This window comes from Eumetopias jubatus, unplaced genomic scaffold (genome assembly GCF_037043125.1).
Source record: "Eumetopias jubatus isolate StellerSeaLion01/CBP00866 unplaced genomic scaffold, mEumJub1_p1.0 scaffold_13, whole genome shotgun sequence".
Lineage (NCBI taxonomy): Eukaryota > Metazoa > Chordata > Mammalia > Carnivora > Otariidae > Eumetopias > Eumetopias jubatus.
Genome location: NW_028274819.1, coordinates 8,705,935 through 8,732,238, shown reverse-complemented (window position 1 = coordinate 8,732,238; position 26,304 = coordinate 8,705,935). Strand labels below are relative to the sequence as shown.

The following is a 26,304-nucleotide window of genomic DNA, read 5'->3' as shown; positions in this document are numbered from 1 at the left end:
GGAAGCCGTGTATGTATTCTTGATGCTCATCTTTGTCGGTTCTATTTGTTTACACATATTTTCTTCCAGTTAATGGCTTGTCTTTTCACTTTTTGAGGTCTCCAGATAAAGAGAAGTTATTAACTTTAATGAAGTAGAGTTTATCAGTCCTCTCTTTTGTGATTAGCACTCTGTGTCTTGCCATGAAGTTCTTTCTTGCTCCGAAGTCAGAAAAATATTCTCGTATATTTTCTTGTAAAAGTTTTAAAATTTTGTCTTTTTCATTTAATCTACTTGGAATTGATTTTTCCCCATATGAATAATCCCCATATGATTTCTCTCAGTCTCGTTTATTCACTGTTTCTTCTTCCCCCAGGAATAAGCAAGACCATCTGTGTTATGTGTCAGACTCTAGTGCATGAGCAAGAATATCGTTGGCTGTCTTCTACTCCACTGGTAAATATGTCTGTCTTTGTGTTACTATCATGTGATCTTAATTACTATATCTTGATGGTAAATCTTGATATATGGAATTCTTGAGACTTCCCCCCTTTATTCTTCCACAGGAGTTTCTTGGCTATTCTTGGGCTTTTGCCCTGCCATAAATATTAGCTTGCTAAATTGCTCAAAATACTCTGTAGACATCTTGTTTGAAATTACATTGAGTCAAGATATCAATTTGGCAATTTTGACATCTTTACAAAATGGAGTCTTCCCATTGATTACATATTATCTCTGTTTATGAGGTCTTCTTTAACAACTTTCAGTGAAGTTTTATATTATTCTTCATAAAGATCTGATCTTTGGTATATTACATTTCTCCCTCTACTCATTTGGAAGTTTATACTCTATTCTCTTATTTATTGCCCTTGAAATTTTAACATGCATGCTCAAAGTCTAAAAGTAATATCTTAAACACCCCTCTGCAGCAATGCGAGGACATAAGAACACTCACCCCTGTCTTCCTCTCCCATATTATTTTAGTGTTGCCCTTTTTCAAAGCCTGAATTCACATTATTACCATTCATATATTACACAGACATATGTTTTATTTTGCCTGCTGGCCACTACCTTTGCTCATCACTCCTTGCATTGCAGACCTTCCCTCTGAGGTCATCTTTCTTCTTCCTAAAACATAGCCCTTTGGAGCTCCTATCTCGAAGATCTTTGGTGATTCACTCCTGGCTCTCGTGGTCCGCAGATGAGGACCCTAGACACCCTTGTGGCATCATGTGAAGGAGCTAAGGTGGAGGAACAAGAGCTGGGGGGCTGTTCGGACAACCAGGCTGGGCTGGAGACTGGGAGAGGAAGGACTCCTACCTGTGGAAGGGCCCAAAGGGAGACCCGGGGGCCTCTCTGAAGGGATCCTCAGAGAGTGACAGAGAGTACTTGAGTAAAAGAACTTTGCCTGCACACCCTCTCTACTGAGACCACATGAGCAGAGGCCCCAGCACTAGGACTAGAATGGCATAGAGCTGGAGAGAGTCCATTAACTGCCCATGGCTTACCCAGGGTCTGTCAACTCTGGTCTTCCTCCTTGCCCCCAGCTGCAGTAGTGCCGAGTGTGCTCCTCCACGCTCCCAGGCCCTTAGGCCATGCATCTCATCCCAGGTAAATTAGAGATTAAGATCAAAGCTGAGCACTGAGTTGTGGTTTTGATTTGGTTGATTTTCTTGGTGGGTATTTATTTATTTATTTATTTGGGGGGGTTGTTTGGTTTTGTTTTTATTATGGAAATATTCACACACAAATAAAAGTAGAGGAAAGATAATAATGGATCCCCATTTACCTTTCACCCAATCTCTCCAGGCTTCAATACATGGCCAATCTTGCTTCATCTAGAATCCCACCCACTTCCTCTACACTTGGAATATTTTGGAGCACATGCCAGATGGCGGATTATTTCATCAGTAAATATTTCAGTAAATATCTCTAAAAGATAAGGCGACTTTTCAAAATGAAGATGACCATGATACCTTTAGCACATTTAAAAACATTTTAGCAGTTCCATAATGTCATCAAATAGCCAATCAATGTCTACATCTCCCTGATTTTGCTTATATGTCTCCTAAGTGGTTTTTGCTTGGACCGAAATCCAAACGAAGTCCACAAGTTACAACCAGTTGATGTGCCTCTTAATTTACTTGAAAGATCCATTAAAGTAGGAGTCAGCACCTACCCACTAACTACCACCCATTGCCTGTTTGTGTGTGGCCTGAGAGCTAAGACTGGTTTTATACATTGAACACAATGGTTTCAAAAATAAGATTATTTGTGTCATGTGAAAATTATATGATATTCAGCTTTCAGCATTCATGTTTGATTTATTTTTATTTATTTTTTTAGGGTTTTATTTATTTATTTGACAGAGAGATAGAGAGAGCCAGAGAGTATAAGCAGAGGGAGTGGCAGAGGGAGAAGCAGGCTCCCAGCTGAGCAGGGAGCCAAACATAGGGCTTGATCCCAGGACCCTGGGATCCTGGAAGCATGACCTGAGCCGAAAGCAGTAGCTTAACCAAAACTGAGCCACCCAGGTGCTCCCCATGTTTGATTTAAACATAACCATACCCAGGGCACCTGGCTGGCTCAGTTAGTTGAGTGTCCGACTCTTGATTTCGGCTCAGGTCATGATCTCAGGGTTGTGAGATGGAGCCCCACACCCAGTTCAGAGTCTCCTTAAGATTCTCTCTCTCCCTCTCCCTCTGCCCCTCCCCTGCTCTCTCTCTCAAAGAATAAAAATAAATAAATAACCATATGTTTTATTTTCAGATTATGTATGGCAACTTCCCCCTACAAGGGCAGGGTTGCGTAGTCGCTGTGGCATCTGAAACTTTATAGCCATCCAAGCTTAACATATTTACCCACTGGCTCTTTACAGAAAATGTTTGCCAACCTCTAATCCTATAGGTTTCTCCTCCACCTCTTTTCTTCCTCATAACTTTTTAATTGAAGAAACAGGGGCACTGGCTCGGGCAGCACACATACCAAAGTTGGAATGATACAGAAACAATTAGCATGGCCTCTGCACAAGAATGACATGCAAATTTGTGAAGCGGTCCATATTTAAAGGAAAAAAAAAAAAGAACCAGGGCTATTGGTCTTGTAAAGTCTCCCGACGGTCTGAATTTTGCTGCTGTTGTTCAATATGATCATTCATGCCCTATAGTCCTACACACGGGTACCCAAGTACAGAGACTCAATCAAATCAGATTGGGCGGCTTTTTCTTCAGGAGGATTTCATTAGTGGTGATGTGTTCTTCTATCAGGAAGTAAATATGTCCATTTCTGTTTCTTTCTGCGGTGTCGCCAACATTGATGACCAGGGCTAAACTGTTATTGAGTTTCGGTGACCGAAAATGATTGGAAAGTGCCAGGAACCCAGCAGGAAAGAGAGAGTCAACCTACATGGTCACGAGATGTGGGCGGGGAAAAAAAAATCAAGCTACGTCAAGTTTTTGGCTGAGATTTTTCCATAAACTTCTGTTCCATGGGGGAGGGAAGAAGGTTCCTAGGATAAACATCAAAGGAATGAGAAGTGTTGTGTTAGCCTCCTGAGGTTATGGGTGATGCCTGCTCTTCCCCCATTTTACAATATTTCCGTCCAGATGGTTTGATCTCTGTGGGGCGGGGTGGAAGATAAATAGAAAGCTGCTGGCTTTGTCCTATGGGTTTTCTCCTCCAAATATATGTCTTCTCTCTCCAATGAAACTGGGAGCTCCTTGAGAGCAAGAGTGATTGCCCCTCCCTGTAATGACCACAGCGCACAAAAACTCCCTCACAGGGCAGAAGAGCACCCAAATAAGTTGAAACTGTCTTCTCCAGAGTGTATTAACATGCTTTCAGGCAACAACACCTTCATTCCTTCAACAGATGCTGATTGAAAGACAATTATAAGAGAAGATTATAAACAATTATATGCCAACAAATTGGGCAATCTGGAAGACAGTGATAAATTTCTAGAAACATACAAACTAACAAATGCTGACTGAACATCCCCTGTCCATGCCAATTCCTGCACCCTCCCCCTCCTCCAAAATGGTCCTGACTGGAATTAGCTCCCCTCTCCTCCAGGTTATACCCATGGCTTCTCTGTTTTTCCCTTAGTGCCCCAGACTCTTCCCAATCCTTCGGTTCAAGATGCTGGAGGCTTTTTTTTTTTTCTTTTTTTGGCCCCTTTTCCTCATCTTTCTTATCCAACCAGATGTCCAGTTCTGTCAATCCTTCCTGTCCAAGATTTCTGCTCATTATCCTACCCTCTGTTCCAAGATGGTGCAAAACTGGTTCCAAGAGAAAGAGGATCCATGAGACTCTCCAGTGACCTAGAAGGGAACCAGAGAGAAGAAGGGGGTGAGATGTAGACCCAAGTAGGTGAATCTGGGCATTAGTCTCTCCCTAGGCCCAGAGTTACACCCATTCAGGAGCAGGGGCAGGGAAAGAAGTTTCTGGATCAAAGAATGGGGGAGAGTGGGGCACCCTGACATCCCTGACCACAGTTTATGATTCCCAGCTACTAATTGGTTACTCATTGATAAATAGCTACATTTGCCTCAGTGATGATCTTCGGCCAGTGGGAAGAGCATGGGCTTAGTGTGAGCTTGGGCCAGGACTCCACGCCTGCTGGGGGAGACAGAAGGAGCTGCTGGCCCGATGGGAGCCAGAAACCACAGCTCCTTACAGTCATTCATTCTTTAAATACATTTTGAGCACTTGCTCGGTATCAGGCATTGCTTGGTGCTGAGGGTGTAAGTATAAATTTGCCTGCCTGGAATTTATATTCAGGAAGTAGGGGGAGGGGGAGACAACATTAGACAATTCCTCAATATATAATGACCAATTATGATTAGTGCTCAGAGGGACAAGCCCAGGTCTAGGGAGCTGGGGTGGGGTGGGGGCACCATCCTGGGGCAGGGGGATGCCCCCTTCCTGTCAGTATCAGGGTCATCACCAGCCCTTTCCCCTTTCCCACACGTTCCCCTCCCTCTGGCTCAAGAAGAGGGATTTGCCCTCTCCCACCCCTGGATGGACCCACAGACACTAAGGCCCTCTCTTATTCTGTAGCCTCCCATATTCTACAAGCTCTGGAGGTGCTTTAAGCCCAGCCAGGTCCCTCCCAGCTGTCAAAACCCAGGGAAAGGAGAAATGAAACGCACCACCTTATTCCTTCTGCTGCCTCCACTGTGGGCCCTCGGCAGCCCCCACTCCTGACCCCTGCAACGGTCTTGGGGTTCCAGGGTGAGACCAGTTATAGCGATTCCTCTGAATTGTGCTCTGCCCCCAAAATCAGATGTGGAAATCCTCACCCCCAGTAACTAGACTGAGACTGTATTTGGACATAAGGCCTTTTTTAAAAGGGTAATTTAGGTAAAATGAGTTCCTAAGGGTTGAATTCCTGATGACTGGTCTACTTAGAAGAGATTAGGACACAAACACACAGATCAAGGGGCAAAGCTCTGCAAGCCTCAGGGGAAAAAAAAAATCCTTGCGGACACCTTGATCGTGGGCTTCTAGCTTCCATAACCATGAGAAAATGAACATCTGTGTTTAAGCAGCCCAGTCTGTGCTATTTTGCTATGCCACCCTCCTTCCCCGGTTCAGAGGGGAGACTGAGGCCGGGGGGGGGGGGGGAGTGAGGGAGAGCACATTTGCCTCAGGCCAAAAGATGGGCGCTGTGAGGCTGTGACCAGGACCCAGGCCTGCCTCCCGGGGGCAGGGCCCCCTTCTTGCCCAAAGGAATTCTCCAGCTTGGTTTCTCCTCCACATTGTGTATCTAGATTATTCTGTATGAACACACATCTGATCAAATTTCCCCACACAAAGAACCTGCCACAGCCCAGCTCCTCCTACCCAGGAAGATCTGAGCAAATTTCCTGGCTCCACACCCCAAGCCCTGCCAGTTAAGGCCTAGTCAGTGAGTGCTTCTCAAACATCCACATGCATCAGAATCACCTGGGGAGTATGCAAAAATGCAGATTCCTGGACCCTGCCACCAGAGAGATTCCTCTTCCGTAGGAGGGGGGAGTGGGTGGGGGCGGCAGAAGGACGCATTTCTAACAAGCTGCCAGACCGCACTGATGCCATACTAGAGATGCTCCGGCTCAGCTGCCTTTCCCCAGAGCCACCCCTGCACCTGCCCCACCGTCAGAGCAGCCTTACTCTTCCCTCAGCTCCCCAGGCCCTGGAGCCTTTGCCCAGCCTGGCGTGCTGCCAGGAACTCCCTGCCGCCAAGTCCGACAGGGTGCTTGGATCCTGGGACCTCCCAAATCAGGATAAAGTTGAGGGGTTGTGCTGCCTTTTAAAGGGAAGGCTTTATTGGAATTCGAACCAGGACGGGAGCAACTCTAGTCCAAAGAATCCTGGGGGATCGTGATTAAAAGGCAGATACCTGGGCCCACCCCCAGACACAGACATCCCGTGGAGACACTCTTCTGGAGTCACCCTCTCAATACAGAGATGAGCAAAGGGAGTCACAGAGAGGGCAAGTGACTTGGCCCAGGGCACACAGCACGTTAGTGCAGAAGCTGAGCAAGAACCCAGGCCTCCTTTGGTGTGGAGTGTACTGCCCTGCTCGCTGCACCTCGCTGCTTCTTCTGAGCCTCCAGGGGGCGCTCCTCTCCTCCTGCCCCTTTCTCACCAGCCTCCACCTTCTTTCTGGTGACCGCAGCTGGGCCCTGGCATTTGTAGCTAAAGCTGAAATGGAGCCCCAGGGAACTATAAATCGTGCAAAAGGGAGAAAAGTGGGGGAACGGGCAGGGAAACGAGGGGAAGAGATGAAAACCTCTGGGGGGGGGGAGGGGAGTCCGGCATGAGAAGCCACTCAGTGATGGCCAAGAAGCTGGGGCGGGGCTTTTCCTGGGACCTGCCCACATGTGCCACCACTCCAGCCTCTGACTGGGGAGGGCTCCAATGGGAGCCAGGGAAACCACAAACCCTCTGCCCTCTCTCTGTAACAGCTCGGTGCTTCGGATCCCAGTGCAGGTGGGGTCAGGGCGCTGGTTAGCTAGGTGCTTAGTTCAAGCTTCTTGCTCCTGGACTAGGATTTCTGCTGACAGCCCCAATCCAGCTGGTGGGACTGGATCTGGGGTGTGGACCAGGGTTGGACCGCTGCCCAGACCTGCCCTCTCGGGCCTGCTGCAAGGGGCACCGGGACCCTGCTGGGCGCAGGTGAGGCTAACAGCTGGGAGAGCTGCCCTCGCACCTCAGTTCCTGGCTGGGAAAGGCAAGTCCGGCCAGTGGGGGCAGGGTCAGGGCTCCTGGAATCTGGATCTGCAGGCTGAATTGGAGGCGCTCCACCCCCATGTCACCTGGAGAAAAACTGGACCCACTTCCTGACCCCTTCATCTTGCAGCCGCCAATCTTCCACCCGGTGAGCAGCTACTCTGGTCTGGAATCTCCAGGTCTTGGTCCCTCCCACCCCCCAGACTCCAGCTGGACCCAGGCTCCCAGGTAGTGGGTGGAGAGGCCTTCGGTCTTGGGCCCTGTTCCCCCAGCACCTGCTCATGAGCTCTGGAAGGCCCTCCTGAGCTTAGCAAAGTGGCTGACCAGCTAATTCCCACTTGGGTGAGAATGATGGGGTTCACAGGGTCCTTACATTTTAAAAGTAATAGAAACTGAAGTCAGTGCTGTGCTCCTACTGTGTGATGGGGGGCTAGGCTAGGAGGATCTGGGGCTACTGAGTAGTATTGTTGTGGGGGCACTGAGTACCTAGGGTAGACCCATCCCCAGCCTGGAAGAGTCAGGTTGTACCTCAAACTCGGGACTGGGTGTCCCCCGTCCCCTCCTGCTCATTGCTCACGCAGATTTTCTGAAGTCTGGCCTTGGGCTTTACAGAAGGCTGAATGCCCAGGACACTCTGCCCTCCCATTAATGAATGCTAATTATCACTTTCTCTTGATTTGGCCCCCTCCCCCTGGGAGAGGTGCATCAGCTCAGTAATTATTACAGGCCAGGCTTGGAGCCTGGGAAGTGGGAGGGACTGAGGTGCTGAGTCTGGCTAAGCTGTGGGCCCTCTGACAGCCGGGAGCTCCAGCACCTCCCCGGGGGCCTGAGTAACGGGGTGAAGCTGCTGCCCAGGTTACAACCCCTCCTTGCTTTGCAGGCTGCCGAGCTCCTACCTGGAGGGCAGCACTGTTGGGGCTCAGCTGCTTCTAGATGGTTCGGAGAATATGTGAAAGCCAGTCTTGTGTTATGCTGACGTGTACCTGGGACGTGTTCACATTCGTTCTGCAAACACCTATCCAGAGCCCACGCTGTGCCAGGCCAGGCGCGGAGCACAGAAGGGAAAGACAGGGCTTCAGCTCTGAGTGGCCTGAGCCTCCAGCAGAAGTAGCCAGCCCCGTGGTCTCCCTGTAAGCCCACCAACGGCCAAGCTAGCCATATGAGGGAAGTGTTCTGGGAACACAAGGAAGGGAAGGAAAAACTCAGTCACCGTAGTGGACAGTGCTTGGAGAAGGTGTCAGAGAACCTTGAAAGTCAAGTTGGATCTCACAGGGCCAAGGGAGAGCAGAGGAAGCAGCCCTGAAAAGGCAGGGAGTTGTAAACGTGTGTGTTGTGTGTTAGGAATTCCACACAGCTTCTAAGTGGGGAAAGGTGAGCCTGGGCAGGTAGGCTGGGCCATTGTTGGGTATCTCTCTGGGCATCCATATAGGGTCCCAACTTGTCCAGCCTTTCTGCCCGCCCCCCAGTTCCTGGGCTTGAGCCAGTAAACAGTCCTCAGGACCTCGATACCTGGCTTCTGGAGGCCAGGGCAAAGTCTCACTGAGGACACTCTTGTGCTCAAGGAGCTGGGGAGAGGGGCAGGGCTGGTGCTGCAAGGGGGCGATGGAGCTGAACTTGGCTTCCCCAGGGCAACGTGGCTTTGACATGTGAGGGTCCAGGAAAGGGGAGAAGGTGGAAGAGAACACTAATTTTTCCCCCATAAGGACGTTTTCTGTTTGGAGCGGGAGAGTGGAATTTTCTTCTTCTTCTCTCCCCACCCACCCACCTGACACGGGGCTCCCTCGTAAGACCCATTCTCCAGCTCCATGTGGCTAGCTTTCTCCCCTTGTTCAGGTGATTCCTTATGTCACGACAATTTTCGGGGGCCTGCGTGCAGGCAAGATGGTCATGCTACAGGGAGTGGTCCCTCTAGAGGCACGCAGGTAAGGGGGTGCTCCACAGGGCTGCTGGGGCTCAACCCCAGAGGCATCGAGCTGGAGGCTCCTCTCTGCCCTCGGGGTCTCGGGGTTTCCGACCAGGGGTGCCCCTTCGAGAGCACCTCTCACCAGGTTCCAGGTGGACTTTCAGTGCGGCTGCAGCCTGCATCCCCGGCCAGATATCGCCATCCACTTCAACCCTCGCTTCCACACCACCAAGCCCCACGTCATCTGCAACACCCTGCACTTGGAGCGCTGGCAAACCGAGGCCCGGTGGCCCCACCTGCCCCTGCAGAGAGGAGCCTGCTTCCTCATCCTCTTTCTCTTTGGAAACGAGGAAATGAAGGTGAAGGGAAGGGATGGGCAGCAGTGTCTAGAACCTGCATCCTTCCCCTCTTCCTTCCTTCTGCCGAGTTCCCCACGTCACCGTGAGGAGGGGCATCACTGGGAGGACTTGAGACCCGAGAGGACCGAGCAGCTGCCGAGCCCTGTTCCAAGCTGCCTTGGGCCCACGTGGCCTGGGACCCATGGCAACAAGAAAGCTCCCTTGTGCCTGGCCCTGGGGCGGGTACCACTGCCACATTGCTAGCAAGCTCTTCAAGAGTGCCTGCAGTACGATGGGCTCTTTTCTAGCCCCTAAGTGCCCGTAGATCCTCGTGAGGTGGGTACTCATATCCACCCCATCTCAGGGTGGTGGAGGGCGCAGGGACCCCGAACTCCACTTCAAGGCTTTCTCCACAGATAGGAACTCCTGCCAGAAAGATGCCAGGACTCTGAGCTCTGCGGGGGGAAGGGGAGCCAATGGGAACCAGCAGTGGAGGGAGGGCCCTGTGGTGGAGGAGTCGTCCGGCCTCCTGAAACCCCATTTCCTCACCTGGGGCTGGGGCTGCTGAGGGATGACGAAGGGAAGTGCTATGTCAGGGGCGGAGGGCCAGTGAAGGGGGCCTTGGTTCCTAGGCCAGCTGTGCAACCTTGGGAAGGTCACGGAAGCTCCCCGCGCCGTGGGCACGTCGTCTGTCAAATGTGCCCATCTCTCAGAGTGGGTGTGAAGGTAAACGAGGGACATTCTGGGTAAGAGCGCCCAGTGAGGCCAGGCACGTTAGCGCGGACTCAGTGCGCATCAGGTGCTGCTGAGCTGTCCATCTGTCTGTCTCTCCAGGTGAGTGTGAACGGACAACACTTTCTCCATTACCGCTACCGGCTCCCACTGTCCCGTGTGGACACCCTGGGCATATTTGGTGACATCCTGGTGGAGGCCGTTGGATTCCTGAACGTCAACGTGAGTTCCCTGAGTGACAATGGCCCCTGACTTCCCCTGGTGTCTGGACGGGCCCAGGACCCCCCCCCCGCCCCTGCCCCCACTGCCCCAGGCAGGCCCTGTCACACCTGTCATAACCAAGGTGGAGGGGATCCATCAGGTGTGAGATATGAGTGGGGTTGAGAAGGTGCCCCCAGAAGGGGACCCAAGAGCAATGGCCAGGAGGTGATCCACTTGGACCCTTGGAGCCATGGGGCCCAAGGAGCAGCTAGCTCTGTCCATCGCCCCTGAGGGGCTTATGAAAAATGCAGATTTCTAGGACCTGCCGCCAGACATTCTGACTCAGTAAGTCTGAGGTGGGGCCTAGGAATCAGCATGTTCAAATGCCGGGTTTGAGAACCACCCACAAGGCCTACAGGGAGAATGAGGAGCTACCAAAGCCAACCTCTGCCTACTCCTGGGCCCAGGCAGGGTAGGCAGGAGCCCAGCAAATGACTCGCAGAGCCTGCAGGGGGCCTGAATCCCCCGTGTTGCCTTTTCTCTTTCCTGACAGCCATTTGCGGAGGGCAGCAGCGAGTATCCGGTTGGATACGTGAGTCTCTGGGGAGCAAGCTTGGCCCTGGTGGTTCCGGCCACCCTAGCTGAGCCACCGGTGCTCCCAGCTCCCTCAGCTTGACCTGCCACTCGCCGGGCTGCTGTCCAAGTTGACAAAAGCCAGCTGCCCTCACTGTGCAGTTGCCATGGATACTGGCACCCCGCCACCACCCCACCCCCCGCCGCCATGGCTAGCAAGCCTGGATTCACCTCTCCCATCCCCAGCGGGGGCCCGCTTGGGAAGATGGACGGGGTGGGCTGGCTGCCCAGGGTGGGCAGAGCCCCAGGACTCCTATCAGAAGATCCCGCTAAGTTGGAGCTTTCTGTCCTCAGCAACCGGGCGAGGCAGCTGGGGTCGGCCTGCTGGACAGAGAGGGAGATGAGGCCCAAGGCCACACAATAAGTGAATGACGGACCCTCTGTCCAGTTCTTCTCCATTCTTCCAGACCTAGTGTCCCTCTGAATCCAAGAGAGCCCCCCCCCCGGGGCTCTAATCATTCACCTGTGTTGTCTTTGAGAGAGACAAACCCCAGATACCCCCAATTCTTCATAATAATACTGAGAAGCTCTTTCGCTGAGTGAACCCCGCATGGTTTCCATGTCTCCTTTCTCTTTCTTTCTCCCCTCGACAGCCTTTCCTGCTGAAGAGCCCCAGCCTGGTGAGTGACCTCCCTCCTGAGTCACCTGGTGGAGGTGTCGTCCCCGGGGGGCAACCCCACCTGGTGGGAAATGCCCTCAGCATCAAGGTTCCCCCTTCCCTTATAGAAACCTCCAGCTTCGTTTTACCTTTCCTCCATTTATTCTGCAAACAATTATTTGATAACTCTTCTGTGGCAGGCCCAGTGCCAGCTCTAGGATAGAGGGACCAGCCAGTCCCGGCCCCCCAGTTGCTCACAGGCTGGTGGGGAGACAGACCAATGAACAGGCCATTACAGTTCAGGATGCAGCAATGGGGGACATATCTGGTGCTCACGGCCCCGGGAAGGGCAGGTGGCCACTGAGCTCAGCCCTGAAAGGCCAAGGAGAACCGAGGCCTGTAGTAGATGTTTAATAAATGAGCAGACCTGAGTGTCCTCCTGGCTGCAGGCCTAGAGGCAGACTTACCTGCCCTCAGGGCTCCCCTTCTTAGTCATTTCCCATCTTCCTACAGGAGGTGCCCTGCTCGCGTGCCCTTCCCCAGGGTCTCTGGCCCGGCCAGGTCATCGTACTGCGGGGGCTGGTCTTGCCCGAGCCAAAGGAGTAAGTGTCCAGATGGAAGGGAGGGAGAAGCATCTCAGAGTCAAGCATGAGTTCTACAAGTACCCCTCTTTCATCTCCAACATCACTGCCCCATCGTAGAGCTTGTGGTTGGGAGGGTGCTCCCGTGCTCAGTCCCAACCACTGAGCACTGCACGGTGCTCAGTGCTCAGGCTCCCCTTGTGGCCCCGACAGCCCCAATTCTGGGAGTACCTTCCCTGCCTGTCCACCTGGTCAGGCCAACTAGCCTCTCATCACAGGTGCCGCTGGGCCCTCCAGAAAGGTCCTTTAAGGGCTCAGGCTGAGATCCAGAGAGAGAATTCGACCTCCCAGGGTGACAGAGGGCAGTGCCTAAACCACTGCCCCAAAGAGGAGGCCCAGTGCTGGGCAGTGGGAGCTTGGAGCCGCACACCAACTACACGGATGCTGCCTAGCCTCTCCCACAGGGGGCTCTCCTGCTCCACTCCCCAAACCTGCGGGCTCCAAGCCACTTTCGCTTTCTTTTTCCTTTTTTCCTCTCTTCCCCCGCCTTCCTTCTTTCCCACCTCCTTTCCTTCCTGCTGGAATTGCATTGGATTTCATGACTTTTCTGGGCCACATCACCTGGGTTTGACTTCTGCTGAGGACACTTACTACCTGTGTGCCCCTTCAAGGCAGTTACTTTTTTCCTTTCTGTGCCTCAGTTTCCTCGTGTGTAAAAAGAGGTAGTAATAGTGTCAGCTTCACGGGTGGTATGCATGCTTTGAATTGGGTCAAGCGCGTAGAGAGCGCTCTACAAATGTGGTGGTCATCAAAATGATCTCCGTGGAGGGGCGGGAGGGAAGGTAAGTGCCCTGTTCTCCCTGTCTGTTTCGGTTTGGTTTTCTGGAGTCCCTGACCTCACTAACCTCTTGCCCTTCATGCTCTTGAGCAGGCCTGTGAATTCTGGAGCAGGTATGCAGCACAGCCCCAGACAGCACAAACCTCAAAGCCAGGCACAACGGGGCTGGAGTCCTGCTTGTGCCTCTTATAAACTCTGTGGTCTTGGGGAAGTCACGATACCTCTCTGAGGCTGGAGTCCTGAGTTTCCCCATCAGAATAAAGGGAGAAAGGTCATCTCAATCCTAGAGGGAAAATGGAAAAGTTCCCAGGGGTAGAAAGAACAACCCCCCCCCCAAAAAAACAAAAAACTTGGAGACACGATACCAGCTTCGTGTCCTAGCTCAGTCAAATGGTTATTATTAGTGATGCAGCAAGTCATTGAACTGCTGTTTCTCAGGGGCCATGAATTCACATGCCCCGAGGCCGGACAAGTGACATAAATAGTGAAGCCCTGGGTTGGGAAGGTAAATTGGAAAAAGTATTTCCATAGAAGCACTCAGGCCAGACCTTCTGATTATTTTTAAAAAAGAAGCTGGAAGCCATCTTTCATATAAATTTTCCCAGTCTGGGCACATGGCATTACTTTAAAGTTGAAGAACACTGTGGGCCAGCCAGGACATTTCTACAGGCCGCTTCCGCCATGGGCCGCCAACATAAATGCTGTTCCTGTTGTTTTCTGGAAGCGACTGTGGCTTGAACTGGACAGAGGGAGTCGGAGTTGGAGGGCATGGAATTGGTCTGCATTAAAAATTTGTTCTTCCCTCTCCATCCCTCTCTGTAAGCACTGAGGAGGTGCGGATGCGGCTGCAGGTGCTACAGAGCTTCACTAGGCATCTGGAGGGAGTCTGTTACCTGGCCCAGGGCTGTGCAGGACAGGGATTTGGGGGGCAGCACCCAGAACTCCAGGAGTTCTCAGGCCAATGGGAAGGGCATGGGGAAAGGGCTTGGGGTTGGGGCTAGAGGCTCTGTGCGGTGCACTCTCCAGGGCCCCTGCCTTCCAAGCGTCTTCCCAGTGGTGAGCCCTTGCTGGCTCCTTCCCAAAGCTGGAAATATCTGGGGCATCCTAGAGCAGAGCCAGCCATGTGACATCTTGTCCTCGTCACGTATATGGGCTGCTGAACGTCAAGGCACAGGATTTCTGTGAGGACTCCGTAAAACACCTACTGGGTGCCAGGCACTCGCTAGATTTCACATACATCATCTTCTTTGTTCCTATCAATAGGAGGTATTGTATTATGGAGTGATATTTGTCAAACAGTAGGTGTGATTTGAGTGCTAATTACATGCCCAGTGCTGTTCTAGCACTTTACACATGACAACTCGTGAGGCAGGTACAGTACTCTTCTCCCCACACTACAGATCAGGAAACTGAGGCACAGAGACGTGAAGTGACCTCCCCAAACTCACAGGACTAGAAAGCAGCAGAGCAGGGTTGAAGCCAGGTAGCCTGTCTCTAACCCGCACGTGATTTGCAAAACACTGAAGACAATACCTAGCATATAGCCCCCAATAAATGTTAGCTACTACTAATGTAATTCTCCTCTTCTCAAGTCTCTGGCAAGGTCATTTGCTCCCCCAGGGTCCTCCAGCCTGCGGGTGGCAACGTGGGGATTAGTCTCAGGTGTGCCTGAGACTCGCTCAGCTGTTCCCACCCCTCTGAGCTGCCGAATCTTCCAGCTGCTCTCCCACATCCATCCCTGTGTGCAGGGTCCAGCAGCCATGGCTCAGAGGAGTCAGGGAGCCCCTTCTCCCGCCCCTTCTCGCAGCTTCACACTGAGCCTGCGGGATGAGGCCGCCCACGTGCTTGTGACGCTCAGGGCTTCCTTTGCAGACAGAACTCTGTCCTGGATCTCGCCCTGGGGGCGCAAGAAGCTGATCTCCGCCCCCTTCCTCTTCTACCCTCAACGATTCTTCGAGGTCAGTCAGAGCCATGTGGCCTGGTCCCTCCGGGGCGGGGCACAGAGCTGCACTCCCATGGGGAGACATGTGCGTCCTGGGGGTGGGGAGGCAGAGGATGTGGGGCTGGGAAGCCAGGGCCTACCAGCAGGAGCAGACATCCACACCACGGCTCTCAACCCTCCGTGTGGCTGCCAGCGAGCCCATTCCCAAAACACAGATTTAATTAATCAGAGCAGACCCTGGTTATTTAAAAAACAAACAAACAAACAAACAAACACCCCTCTCCCCTCCCCGTGACTCCAAAGTGCAGCCAGGGTTGAGAACCAGTGCTTGGGGGAATGCAATGGCACAGATGGTGAAACTGAGGCCCAGGGCTGGGATGACCCTTATGGAAAGTCACAGCGGTCTGGTGACAAGCTGGGCACCCAGTCCTGTTCTTTCCCACCACTGGGTGCCCCATGGTTCCGGTCTTTGTGACCTCTGAGTGGAGGGCTCGCTGGGTGGGGACGTCAGGCGGGCGGTGGAGGATCTGTCTGTCCGGAAGCCTGCAGGCCCGGCCCGTCCTTTCCCAGGTGCTGCTCCTGTGCCAGGAGGGCGGGCTGAAGCTGGCGCTCAACGGCCTGGGCCTGGGAGCCACCAGCCTGCACCAGCAGGCCCTGGAGCGGCTGCGGGAGCTCCGGATCAGTGGCAGCGTCCAGCTCTACTGTGTCCACTACTGAGGAGTGAGCCGGGGACCCCGCAGGGGAAGGGAAGGGCCCGCCCATGGCCGGTGGCCCTCGGTGTGGCTCCACTCTCCTCCCTGCCTTGAACCGCGTGCCTGTCACCATCACCTGAGTCTGCAGGGACTTTGGGCCCCACAGCAGAGGGAAGGCACCAGAGCGAGAAGGCTCCCCAAACTCCGTGGCTCCCTCCACCAGGAGCCTGGGACTTTGCTCCATCCTCCGGCAGGACCCAGACAGGGGGCAGGTAGAGCAGCCTAACAAGGACACTCAAAGGTCCAGTGGCTGAGGGGCGCCTGGGGGGCTCTGTTGGTTAAGCATGCGACTCCTGATTTCAGCTCAGGTCAGAATCTCAAGGTCATGAAATGGAGCCCCGTGTCAGGCTCTGTGCTCAGCAGGGAGTCTGCTTGAGATTCTCTCTTCCTCTCCCTCTGCCCCCCCCATGCTCTCTCTTAAATAAATAAAAACAAATCTTAAAAAAAAAAAGAATACAGTGGCTTAAAGAATTGAGACACGCAAAAAAAAAGGGGGGGGCACCTGGGTGGCTTAGTCATTGGGCGTCTGCCTTCGGCTCGGGTCACGATCCCAGGGTCCTGGGATCCAGCCCTGCATCGAGCTCTCTGCTCTGCGGGGAGTCTCCTTCTCCCTCTCTCACTCCCCATGCTTGTGTTCCCTCTTTCGCTGTGTCTTTCTCTGTCAAATAAATAAATAAAATCTTAAAAAAAAAAAAAAAAGAATTGAGACATGCATTTCCTTCTCATCTAACAGTTCTGGAGAAAATGGTCCCCGGTCAGTGGTGCAGCTCTGCTCCCCGTGGACCTTCAGAAGGGTCCCAGCCACAGCGCCCACATTCCCAGGGCATCGGCATCATCTGGGTGGCTGAGTCTTGGCGCTACCATCCCTAGGTTTCGGTCACTGAGGAAGTAACTAGAGAATGTGGTTAAGGCCCACCTGCTTTCAGAAGCCCCAGCCTGGGCTTGGCATACCCTGTGTACATGCCCATCTCCTCCACAAGCAGTGGGTCACGGGGCCACGCTGGGTGCAGGGAAGGCTGGAATTGTGCTCCAGCAGGATGGCCACATGCCTGGCCATGGTTCATCCGCTGTGATTCCTAGTACGTGTGGATCTATTTATACCATCTTACTTTGTGTTTTCCACTTCCAGGGCTAGTTTTTCCCCCTATATTTTCAGCTTTCTTGCTTGCTACTGATTGATGAAATCTTTATTACCCTCCCCACCTTTTTTTTCCTGTTATAGTGGTTTGGAAGTTTTAAACTGCATTTTATACTTCTAGTGAGTTTATTATTAATAATAACATTATTATTAATAATAATATTAATAAAATTGACTTTTAGGAAGGAGTAAAATTCTGAGTTTTAATATATATGTGGATTTGTGTAACCACTACCACCACCATCAGGACATATAACAGCCCCATCACTCCAAAAAACTCTTGTGTCACTGCTCTGTAATATACCTCTTCCACCCCGTCCCTAACACCAGCAACCAGAGGATCTGTTTTCCATTTCTACATTTTGTCTTTTAGAAAATGTCATATAAATGGAACATATAGTATCTGACCTATTTAATCTGGATTCTTTCATTCTGCATTATCCTTTAAAAAAATTTAGGGGCGTTTGGGTGGCTCAGTTGGTTAAACATCTGCCTTCGACTCAGGTCATGATCCCGGGGTCCTGAGATCAAGTCCCGAGTTGGGCTCCCTGCTCGGTGGGGAGCCTGTTTCTCCCTTTGCCCCTCCCCCCCATTCATGCTCTCTCTCTCTCTCTCTCTCTCAAATAAATAAATAAAATCTTAGAAAAAAAGAGAGAAAGAAAAAGGAAGGAAGGAAGAAAGAAACTGCAATTAAATTGGGTATTAAGCCCCAGTTTGGGAACTCTAAGTGACACCACTGTGGTCCTTTTTTAGCAACCTCAATAAACCCAACTTATAAAAAAAGACTAGTCCGGAGGGGCGCCTAGCTGGCTCACTCAGAAGAGCATACAACTCTTGATCTTGGGGTCTTGAGTTTGAGCCCCACATTGGGTGTAGAGATTACTTAAATAAATAAAAACTTTAAAAAAAAGATTAGTCTGTGGAAAGTAAGAACATGATAGCCATTCAGAACTAGTTCAATTAATTAGTGTATGAAATGATTAGAGAAAGAACCTTGTTTTCATTACTTATATATTAAAGACACTCTATTAAAAGTGAAGTTGAAGTTGAAATACATTCGAAAGCAATCTCCTGGACACAAACACTTTCAAAGTAAGATCACCTACTTCCACCTGCAACCACTCTCTGACTGCACATTCCAGATTTCTGGGGAGTTCTTAAAACATGCTCATTCCTGGTCCCCACCCCAGAGCCATGAAATCAGAATGTCTGGGTGTGGGGCCTGTGCATAGAATATTTTAAGAGCTCCCAGGAGATTCTGACATGCAGCCAGGATTGAGAATAACTATTTCAGGCCTTGAAGACTCTGGAAATTTCCATACCCTTTGACATACGAAATTGCTCCAGGAAAGAAGACGCCTCAGGCAGGGCCAGCACAGCCCTTGATAGGGACTAGTGACCAGACCGCTGAGAGCCAGGCTTAAGGGATGGGACCCAGGCTATGGGAGGGTGGGGTAGAGGGGAGAATAAAGTAGCAATGCCAGAGAAGGTGGGGACACCCCAAATTAGGGAGGCAAGACCCTAGTACAAACCAAGAGCAGGAGGAAGAGGGGAGAAAGTGCCAGACTCGAGGTGATAGGACCTATGCTCATGAGCCTCAGGTAGACCCCGGGACCTCTCTGAGCTTCAGCTCTCTCCGGTGTAGAAGAAGGATGGTAAGTCATTGCTCTGATCACCCCACAGGGCTGTGAGGCTCATATGTGAGAAGCCCTGTCCATTTTCCATCACTTTCCCACACACTTCATTCCTGTAAAAACCCTGTGATGTAGACAGGATAGGGAGAAAGCCAGGCAGACTGGCCCAGGAACTTATCAGAGGTCGCAGAGCTGAGCTGGGGTTGCCAAAGTCAGAACCAGCTCTCCCTGTCTCCTGGTCAGTGCAGGCTCTCGGGGCTCTCCGCTGACTATCCCCCTGAACATGGCTCCTGAAGCATACAGCCTGAGGTCAAATCCCACTGCTCCATGAGCTTAGACGTCACGGCTTTGGGCCAATTCAGCATGTTCTCATGGAAAGTTATGGGCAGTTACATCAACCCAGCGGGATGGTGGTGAGTTTATGAGTCAAAATTACTTAAAATGCCTCGTACTGAGTTGGAACTCAATGAATGGTGGCTCTTGCTGGAAATGTGAGAGATACTATGCTGCACCCCCATGTTGCCAGCGCCCCCTCCCCCAGCACGAGCAAGGAGTTGCGGTCTCACACCCAAAGCATCTCACCTGTGGGGACCGTATCTCAGATGGGTGATGAAGTACTCACCATCGCTTTCCAGATGGGTGGACACCCTCCGTTCAACGATCTTCTCCTTCACAGAACTGATAACCCCATCCACACACCGGGCCTGTGTGGTAGTGGGGAGGGGTGGGGCGTTGTCGACCCGGTTGCTTTAGGATGTGAAGAACTTACTGGGAATCACAGATAGACACACTCTCGACTCCGGGGGGAATCTCTGTGGTGCCAGGAGTCAGAAGCAGGACTCACAAATTCTGAAGGGCCCACTCTCTCTGTGGAGCCAGGCTGACACTGTGCGGACCGTTTTGCAAACAAGTTCTGTTTGGGACCCATGCGAGGGCTGCCAAAAAAAAAAAAAAAATGCAGTTCAATTGATGTACAACAAATGCCTGCCATCCTATAAAGAATAAAGGTCCAGAGTCTTTTATTTCCAAAGAATCCAAGGTGCTCAATAGGCAAGAACACTGCATTATGAGTCAGTAGGCCCACGCTCATATGTCTAAACCCAAGGGCCGATGTTTAAACAGAAGATATTTCCCCGCTTGCAGGGCCCACGTTCCCATCTCCCATGTGGATGGCCCCGTGCTCATAGTCACTCTGAAAAGTCTCAAGGAGGTCTCCGGGTCTGGCATTTGGCCTGCTCCATCGGTGCATGGGGAGAGCAGTGAGGTGTTAGCGCTTGTCGCGTGAGGGATGCCCGGCCCCTCTGTCCCTCTCAGAGGGCTCCCTTTGTGCAGATGTCAGACACTGGAGTCTGGGAAAAACAACGCGCTCTCCCACCCCCGAGTCGTGGAAAAGGAGGGGGTGTCCCGGAAGTACACGTTCATTCAGATGTGTGGTCACACTCATGTTCCTGTGTGGTCATGTTTCTGCACGCATGTTGTCATGACACCATATGTCCCAGCATCTTTCCAACATGTCCCAGCACCATGGCTGGCCAAGACAATATTGGGAAGTCCATGCTGAGCCCCTTCCCTCCTTGCAGACTGACCACAAGCCAGCACCCCCTGCTCATGGTGTCCATGACCATGTTGAGGCCCCTCCTTAGATCCTCTCCTGGCCTCAGGATGCCTTTCTGTCTTGGCTGATGTCCTGGCAGCCAGCTTGGCCAGGGAGCAAGATCTCAAGGAAGAAGCATTATCCTGCCTTATTCAGAGGCAGGAATCTGGGCTCCGGGACGGTGGTGATTTGCTCAACGTCACTTGTGTGAAAAAGCTGAGCTGGGTCTTTCCTCTGCCCACATCTCCCACTAGTAGCCCCATGGCCCTGCCTTCCACACCCCGTTCCTGGTTGTCTGTTCGACCGAAAACAGCCCAGCTGCAAGGATCAATGCCTTTTCTGTTCCTCTTCCGTGTTCCTGATCTGGAGAATGACATCCCGCACTCCAACCCCTCATTCCAGGCTACCCAATCCCAAAAGAGGGCCATCCTAAATCCACCATCTCCCTCACACGCCCCTTCCCTCGAACCCACCTCCACCTCCACCCCTGCCATCTGTGTTCAGCCACAAAGTCCAGTCAATGCTAACTCTTGAAGTTTCCCCTGAATTTTCCTCCTCATCCATTTCCCACCCTCCGACTTGGTTCAGGGCAGCCCCCGTCCCTGCCTCCATGACCCCCACAGCCTCTTGACCAGCCTCCCTGGCCTCCTGTCCCCACTACCCCACACCCAGTGTGGTATCAGCCCTCATGGGGGCAAAATGGCTGCAGCAGCTCCATATGTCACATTCTCACATGACCATGTCCAAAGGCAGAACAGAAGGTTATTTATCATGGGTCTTTCTTCTTATCAGGGAGTAAAATCTTTCCCAGAAAACTTTCAGGCAGCTGGCTATTGATAGTCATCATCACCATCTGAGGGAAGGGACCATTTTGGTTGCCCAGACCAAATCTGGATTCTAGCAGTAAGAAAACTAGGAAGTACAAGTAGGTGACTATTTGAGAAAACAATGGTGTCGGCCAGGGCTCTGGACAAAAAAAGTGTTCAGTGGAAAAGTACCTACAGTCAGGAGCTACATTAGAACCAATCAGATGGACTCCTTCTGGAATTGAGGCCAAGCAAGTCTGAATATGGCCCAGCCCTGTGAGCTATGGGAACTGCTCAGTTGGCTCCTCCCAAGGGGCTCTTCTTCCCTTGTATCTGTTCTTTGCTGGTTCTCGTGAAGTCTTGCTTTGCACAGGTACAGCTCGTTATTCAGCCAAAGACCCCAGAGGACCCCAATGTGGATTTTTCAAGCTCTCTTTTGGTTCCCCCGCCCCAAAGTGAGGTCTGGAAAGTGTCATTTCATAGCTGTTTATAGCAGAGGAGCTACTCGAACCTGGTACTCCCCGAAATTCCCAACTTAGAATCTAAAAACTGACATTCCTCCCTGGGTGCAAGCAGGGATTTAGATTCTGTTAGCACATGTATCCACGGGGGGGCTTGCTGTGTAGTGAATCATACTGGGGAAACAGCCAGGCACCTAGCATTTGTTTCCCGGGTGTAATATTGCTTTTGGCTTCCTTTCTTATTCAGGAAATTCCATTTGCTTTCCTTTGGCTCTTTCTGCATAAGAAAGGATCAAAGGATCAGAGACAACATAAGGGGTTCTGCCAAGTGTTGGGTACATTCCTCCCAACTACGTCTTGATGAATAAGTGAAAAAAACATAAGATACACAGGATGGGTTTGCAGCCCCCACCAAGTGCATTCTACGATGGAAAATTCCACTTATAAACCTGGTAGTCTGCTAGATCTAATAATCCAGGCATTTCGTTAGCTTTAAGCCAATATTGTTTTGAATCTCTGAAAATTCTAGACATTTTCCTCTCCAGTCACAGTTTCCTGATACCTGCCACAGATCCCCTGGGGGTAAAATTGGGAGGAAGATTTACAGGACATACTTGTGATGTTTTCATAGGGCTTTTCTTCAAAGTAAGTTGGTGTCTGCTTTACTCAAGGAGATCTGGGCTGTGATCTGACTCAGGTCTGGCTATTGAGTAAGAAGCTGTAAGTCCTCATCAGGCTTCTGAACATCAACATAAAGAATTCTCAGCTATGTAACTCCAGTAAGAATGAGTTGGCTCCTCATCTGTTTTCTGTTCTAGGGACTGACTGACCACCTTCCTGCCACCAAAGATGCCTATGGGCAAACAATTTTTATTTACAGTCCAGCCTTTTTGTGCCTCAGGGAACCTCAACTACCTTACCTCCAGTGTTTAAATGCTACTGGTTTCCATTTGCCACTGTGGGATCACATCACCCATATTGAAAGCAGGGGTCTGTTTCCAGGGACACACCTCCTACCTATATTGCTTGCTTGCAAAGAAGAGCCACTCCCGTGTTTTTTAAGTGACACATATCTTGGGCCAGAGTCCCAGAGTCCCGCCCCAGATGGGGAGCCACAAGATGAACAGCTGAGGGGGTCAGATCTTGGCTGCAGAATCCACCTAACCACTTTGCACCTGAAGACAGGCCTCAGAAACAGAAGTCCGATGGCAGAGGGGACTCCAGCTGGGCCAGCCATGACCAGAGTCACCATCCTTCTGAGGCTCCAGGTCCACAGACTCACGCCTCTAGCCTGACCACAGTGAAGTCCTCAGTCTTAAAGAGGAGGTAACTGAGACTAGCCAAGGGAGGCAGTTGCCCAAAGTGACACTTCCTGAAAGAGAGAAGACCTTGCTTGCCACTTATCTTTTTTTTTCTTTTTCCGATTTGAATATGACCTCAATGCAGGGAGGTGAATGGTCATGACTTGTCAGGAAGGAAGAATGTCCTCTACCCTTCCAAGGTCCTTCTAGCTGGACTAAGAATTAAATTGAGGGACACGTGGGGGGTTCAGTGGGTTAAGTGTCCGACTCTTCATTTCAGCTCAGGTCGTGATCTCGAGCCCTGTGGGGCTCCCTGCTCATCTTGGAATCTGCTTAAGACTCTCTCTCCTACTCCCTCTGTCTCACCCCTTGCCCCCCCCCCCAAATAAGTAAATACACCTTTAAAAAAAAAGAATTAAGTTTGCTGCGCCGCCACCGCCGGAACCATGGTCCGCGCTCCACTCGGGCTCTCTTAGCAGCAGCAGCCACCGCCCTGTGATCGCTGGCTTCACTTCCTCCTTTTCTTCTTGCTGAGCCACTTTCCTCCTAGAGCTATGACCGTCGTCTCCGTCCCGCAGCGGGAGCCACTTGTCCTGGGTGGCCGCCTTGCGCCCCTGGGCTTTTCCGCCCGCCGTTACTTCGGGGCCCTCCCGATGGTGACCACGGCCCCGCCGCCTTTACCCCGAATCCCGGATCCCCAGGCACTGCCCGCCCCCCACCCTTTTCCTCCCTCACTTCCTAGGGGGAGACGGTCCCTGTCTGACCCCACAGCCTCGCGCCTCTGCACCTCTGTCCAACCGTAGTCTAGCTACGGCGGGAGGCACCCCTCGGGCAGCGCCAAAGAAGCGGCGAAAGAAGAGGGTGCGGGCCAGCCCGGCAGGGCAGCTCCCCAGCCGCTTCCATCAGTACCAGCAGCACCGGCCGAGCCTCGAGGGCGGGCGGAGCCCCGCGACGGGCCCGAGGGGAGCGCAGGAAGTCCCGGACCAGGCGGCCAATTTGGCCCCGGGTCCTGCGGCCGCAACCCAAACTGAGGAAGCGAGCCCTTTCTCTGGCTAGCGGCCGCCAGCGGCCCCGGGCCAACCCTAGTTCAGAAGAGAGGTTTTAAAATCAAAGATGGGGGGCGCCTGGGTGGCTCAGTCGTTAAGCGTCTGCCTTCGGCCCAGGTCCTGATCGCAAGCTCCTGGGATCGAGTCCCGCATCGGGCTCCCTGCTCAGCGGGAAGCCTGCCTCTCCCTCTCCCGCTCCCCCTGCTTGTGTTCCCTCTCTCGCTGTCTCTCTCTCTCTCTGTTGAAAAATAAATAAAATCTTAAAAAAAAAAATCAAAGATGGGAAAATCGGAGAAAATTGCCATTCCCCACGGCCAGCTTGTTCATGGTATACACTTGTGTGAACAACCAAAGATAAACAGAAAAGCAAATATAACTTACCACTAACCAAGATCACCTCTGCAAAAAGAAATGAAAATAACTTTTGGCAGGATTCTGTTTCATCTGATTTAATCCAGAAGCAGGAAAAAAAGCCTTTTAAAAATACTGAGAACACTAAAAATATGCATTTGAAGAAATCAGCATTTCTAACTGAAATGAACCAAAAGGAAAATTACGCTGGGGCATAGTTTAGTGATCCACCTTCTCCTAGTGTTCTTCCAAAGCCTCCTAGTCACTGGATGGGAAGCACTATTGAAAATTCCAACCAAAATAGGGAGCTGATGGCAGTACACTTAAAAACGCTCCTAAAAGTTCAAACTTAGATCTCAGATTGCAGTATGTCTGTAAGTTTTTCCAAAATCCCTGGAATCTTGAAAAAAAAAATTGGTACAGAAATGGAAATTTGCCTTGTAACATACAAGTGCAAAAGTGAGTTTAAAAAATTATAAACAACTTGTATTATATTTTTTATTTTGTAAATACTGTATACCATGTATTATGTGTATATTGTTCATACTTGAGAGGTACATTATAGTTTTGTTATGAAAGTTATGTATTTTGCCCTACCAAATGGTAGGTGTTTTGTATATATACAATGGAGAAATTTTAAGTGTGCTAAGGCACATGGAAGACCGATTTATTTGCACAAGGTACTGGGATTTTTTTAAACAGCTATCTAATCTCAAGGTGAAGATCTAAATGTGAACAGTTTACTAATGCACTACTGAAGTTTAAATCTGTGGCACAATCATTGTAAACATGGGGTTTGTCTGTGTTTCTCTAAATTGATTTCTGCCTTCTAATCTGTAATTACTGGAAAACTCCTACTCCCATTTTTACCAAACTTAATTTCTGGTTTTTGGTTTATCCATTCAAATTTATAATACCTCTAATTTTAATGCCAACAAAATTGGTTTTAATCAAATTTTAAAATAATAATATAATTTGGCCCCCCTTTTATACTAAAAAAAAGAATTAAATTGAGATGAGACAGATTAACAGGAGAAAATCAAATTTAATTTTGTACATATGGGGAATCCACACAGACATGGAAATTCCAAAGACAGGCAAAATGAAGTATATATGTCAGTCTGAACTAAGGGGGAGGGGTCTGGGACTGAAAGAAGACATGCACTTCATCGGAAGATGAAAAAGTAAATGTTTGGTAAACAAATTATTTACTAGACCACGCAGAGACGATGGGACATAGAGGACATTGATCAAACAGGCCTTGCTAGGTTCCTCCCTGTTTTCCATACCTATTTCATAGTATAATGTACTTATCTATGGTGATAGCTCTCTTCCTGGAGCAGAACTCCTAATAAATTCTTTTAGGCATTTGTGGGAGAGGTAAAGAGCTCTTCTTGAATCTACTGCTGAATCTGATTGCCTTTAACTGAAAAATAATCTTCATGCTAAGGTGGCCCATCTTGGGACATCCTTTGTCCCCTCCAGACTCTTAGGCTCCTTTTAGTAATAAAACTCACTTGGAAGCAGGTGGGTAGTGCTGGCCTGGGGCCAAGGTCAAAGGAGCCAATAGACCTTGGACTGTGCTCTGGTCCAAAGAAGTTGGAGCCAGGGGATGATGTTGGTAGAGTTGATGCCCTTCCTGAGCCCCCCAAGCATAGGCTCATTCTGATAGGGGCTCTGCTCACAGAGGCAAGCCTGCTGCATTCTCTGCCAGCCACTGAGTCAATTGCCCCTGCTTTTCCTGCCAGACCCGGTAGGGAACCAGTCTGATTGTCTGAAAACCAACTCCAGCCTCTTTGTAGCCTTATAATAAAGCTGTTGTGACAGTGGATAAGAAGTAGGTAAGTGCATCTTATCTGTTGGTGGCCTAGCCAATGGCCATCTCCCCATCCCCACCCCCACCACACATGGTCGCTGGCCTTCTCCCAGGCTCACAGAGCCCTGCTGTTCAAGGGGTGGCAGGACCCCCTCCACAGATCCAGGTGATGTACTAGGAGTGGTCTGAGCCCGACAGGAAGCCCTTGATTGGTTTAGGAGAAGAAAGGTGACCCAGTTCCGGGCAGTGAAGGGTGGGAGTGAGACAGTCAGGGGATGATAGGAAAGCTTTAATTTCCAGAAACCAAGAGACAAGTAATAGGTGGTGCAATTGGTTGGGCCTCCGACTCTTGGTTTCGGCTCAGGTCCTGATCTCAGGGTCATGATATCGAGCCCCAAGACAGGCTCCAAGCTCAGCACAGAGTCGCCTTGGGACTCTGTCTTCC

General features: G+C 51.0%; 1 protein-coding gene, 1 non-coding gene and 1 pseudogene across 3 annotated transcripts; all 3 read left to right on the top strand.

The window, feature by feature from the left end:
* The first annotated feature begins 2,939 nt into the window (after positions 1–2,939).
* On the top strand, positions 2,940–3,046 carry LOC114220553 (U6 spliceosomal RNA). The gene has a single exon (XR_003611579.1). It is a non-coding gene; the product is annotated as a U6 spliceosomal RNA (small nuclear RNA).
* A 4,227-nt stretch (positions 3,047–7,273) lies between these two features.
* LGALS12 (galectin 12) lies at positions 7,274–15,677 on the top strand. Of its 2 annotated transcripts, XM_028118412.1 has the most exons (9): positions 7,274–7,342; positions 9,028–9,116; positions 9,243–9,456; positions 10,270–10,389; positions 10,922–10,960; positions 11,595–11,621; positions 12,113–12,201; positions 14,826–14,976; positions 15,531–15,677. In XM_028118412.1, exons 1-9 carry the CDS (start codon positions 7,274–7,276, stop codon positions 15,675–15,677), a joined length of 945 nt encoding a protein of 314 aa, XP_027974213.1. The 2 variants fall into 2 exon arrangements, with proteins under 2 accessions (XP_027974213.1, XP_027974214.1); XM_028118413.1 differs by lacking the exon at positions 11,595–11,621.
* Positions 15,678–23,163: 7,486 nt separating this feature from the next.
* Positions 23,164–24,465, top strand: LOC114220342 (proline-rich nuclear receptor coactivator 1-like; annotated as a pseudogene).
* The last annotated feature ends 1,839 nt before the right edge of the window (positions 24,466–26,304 follow it).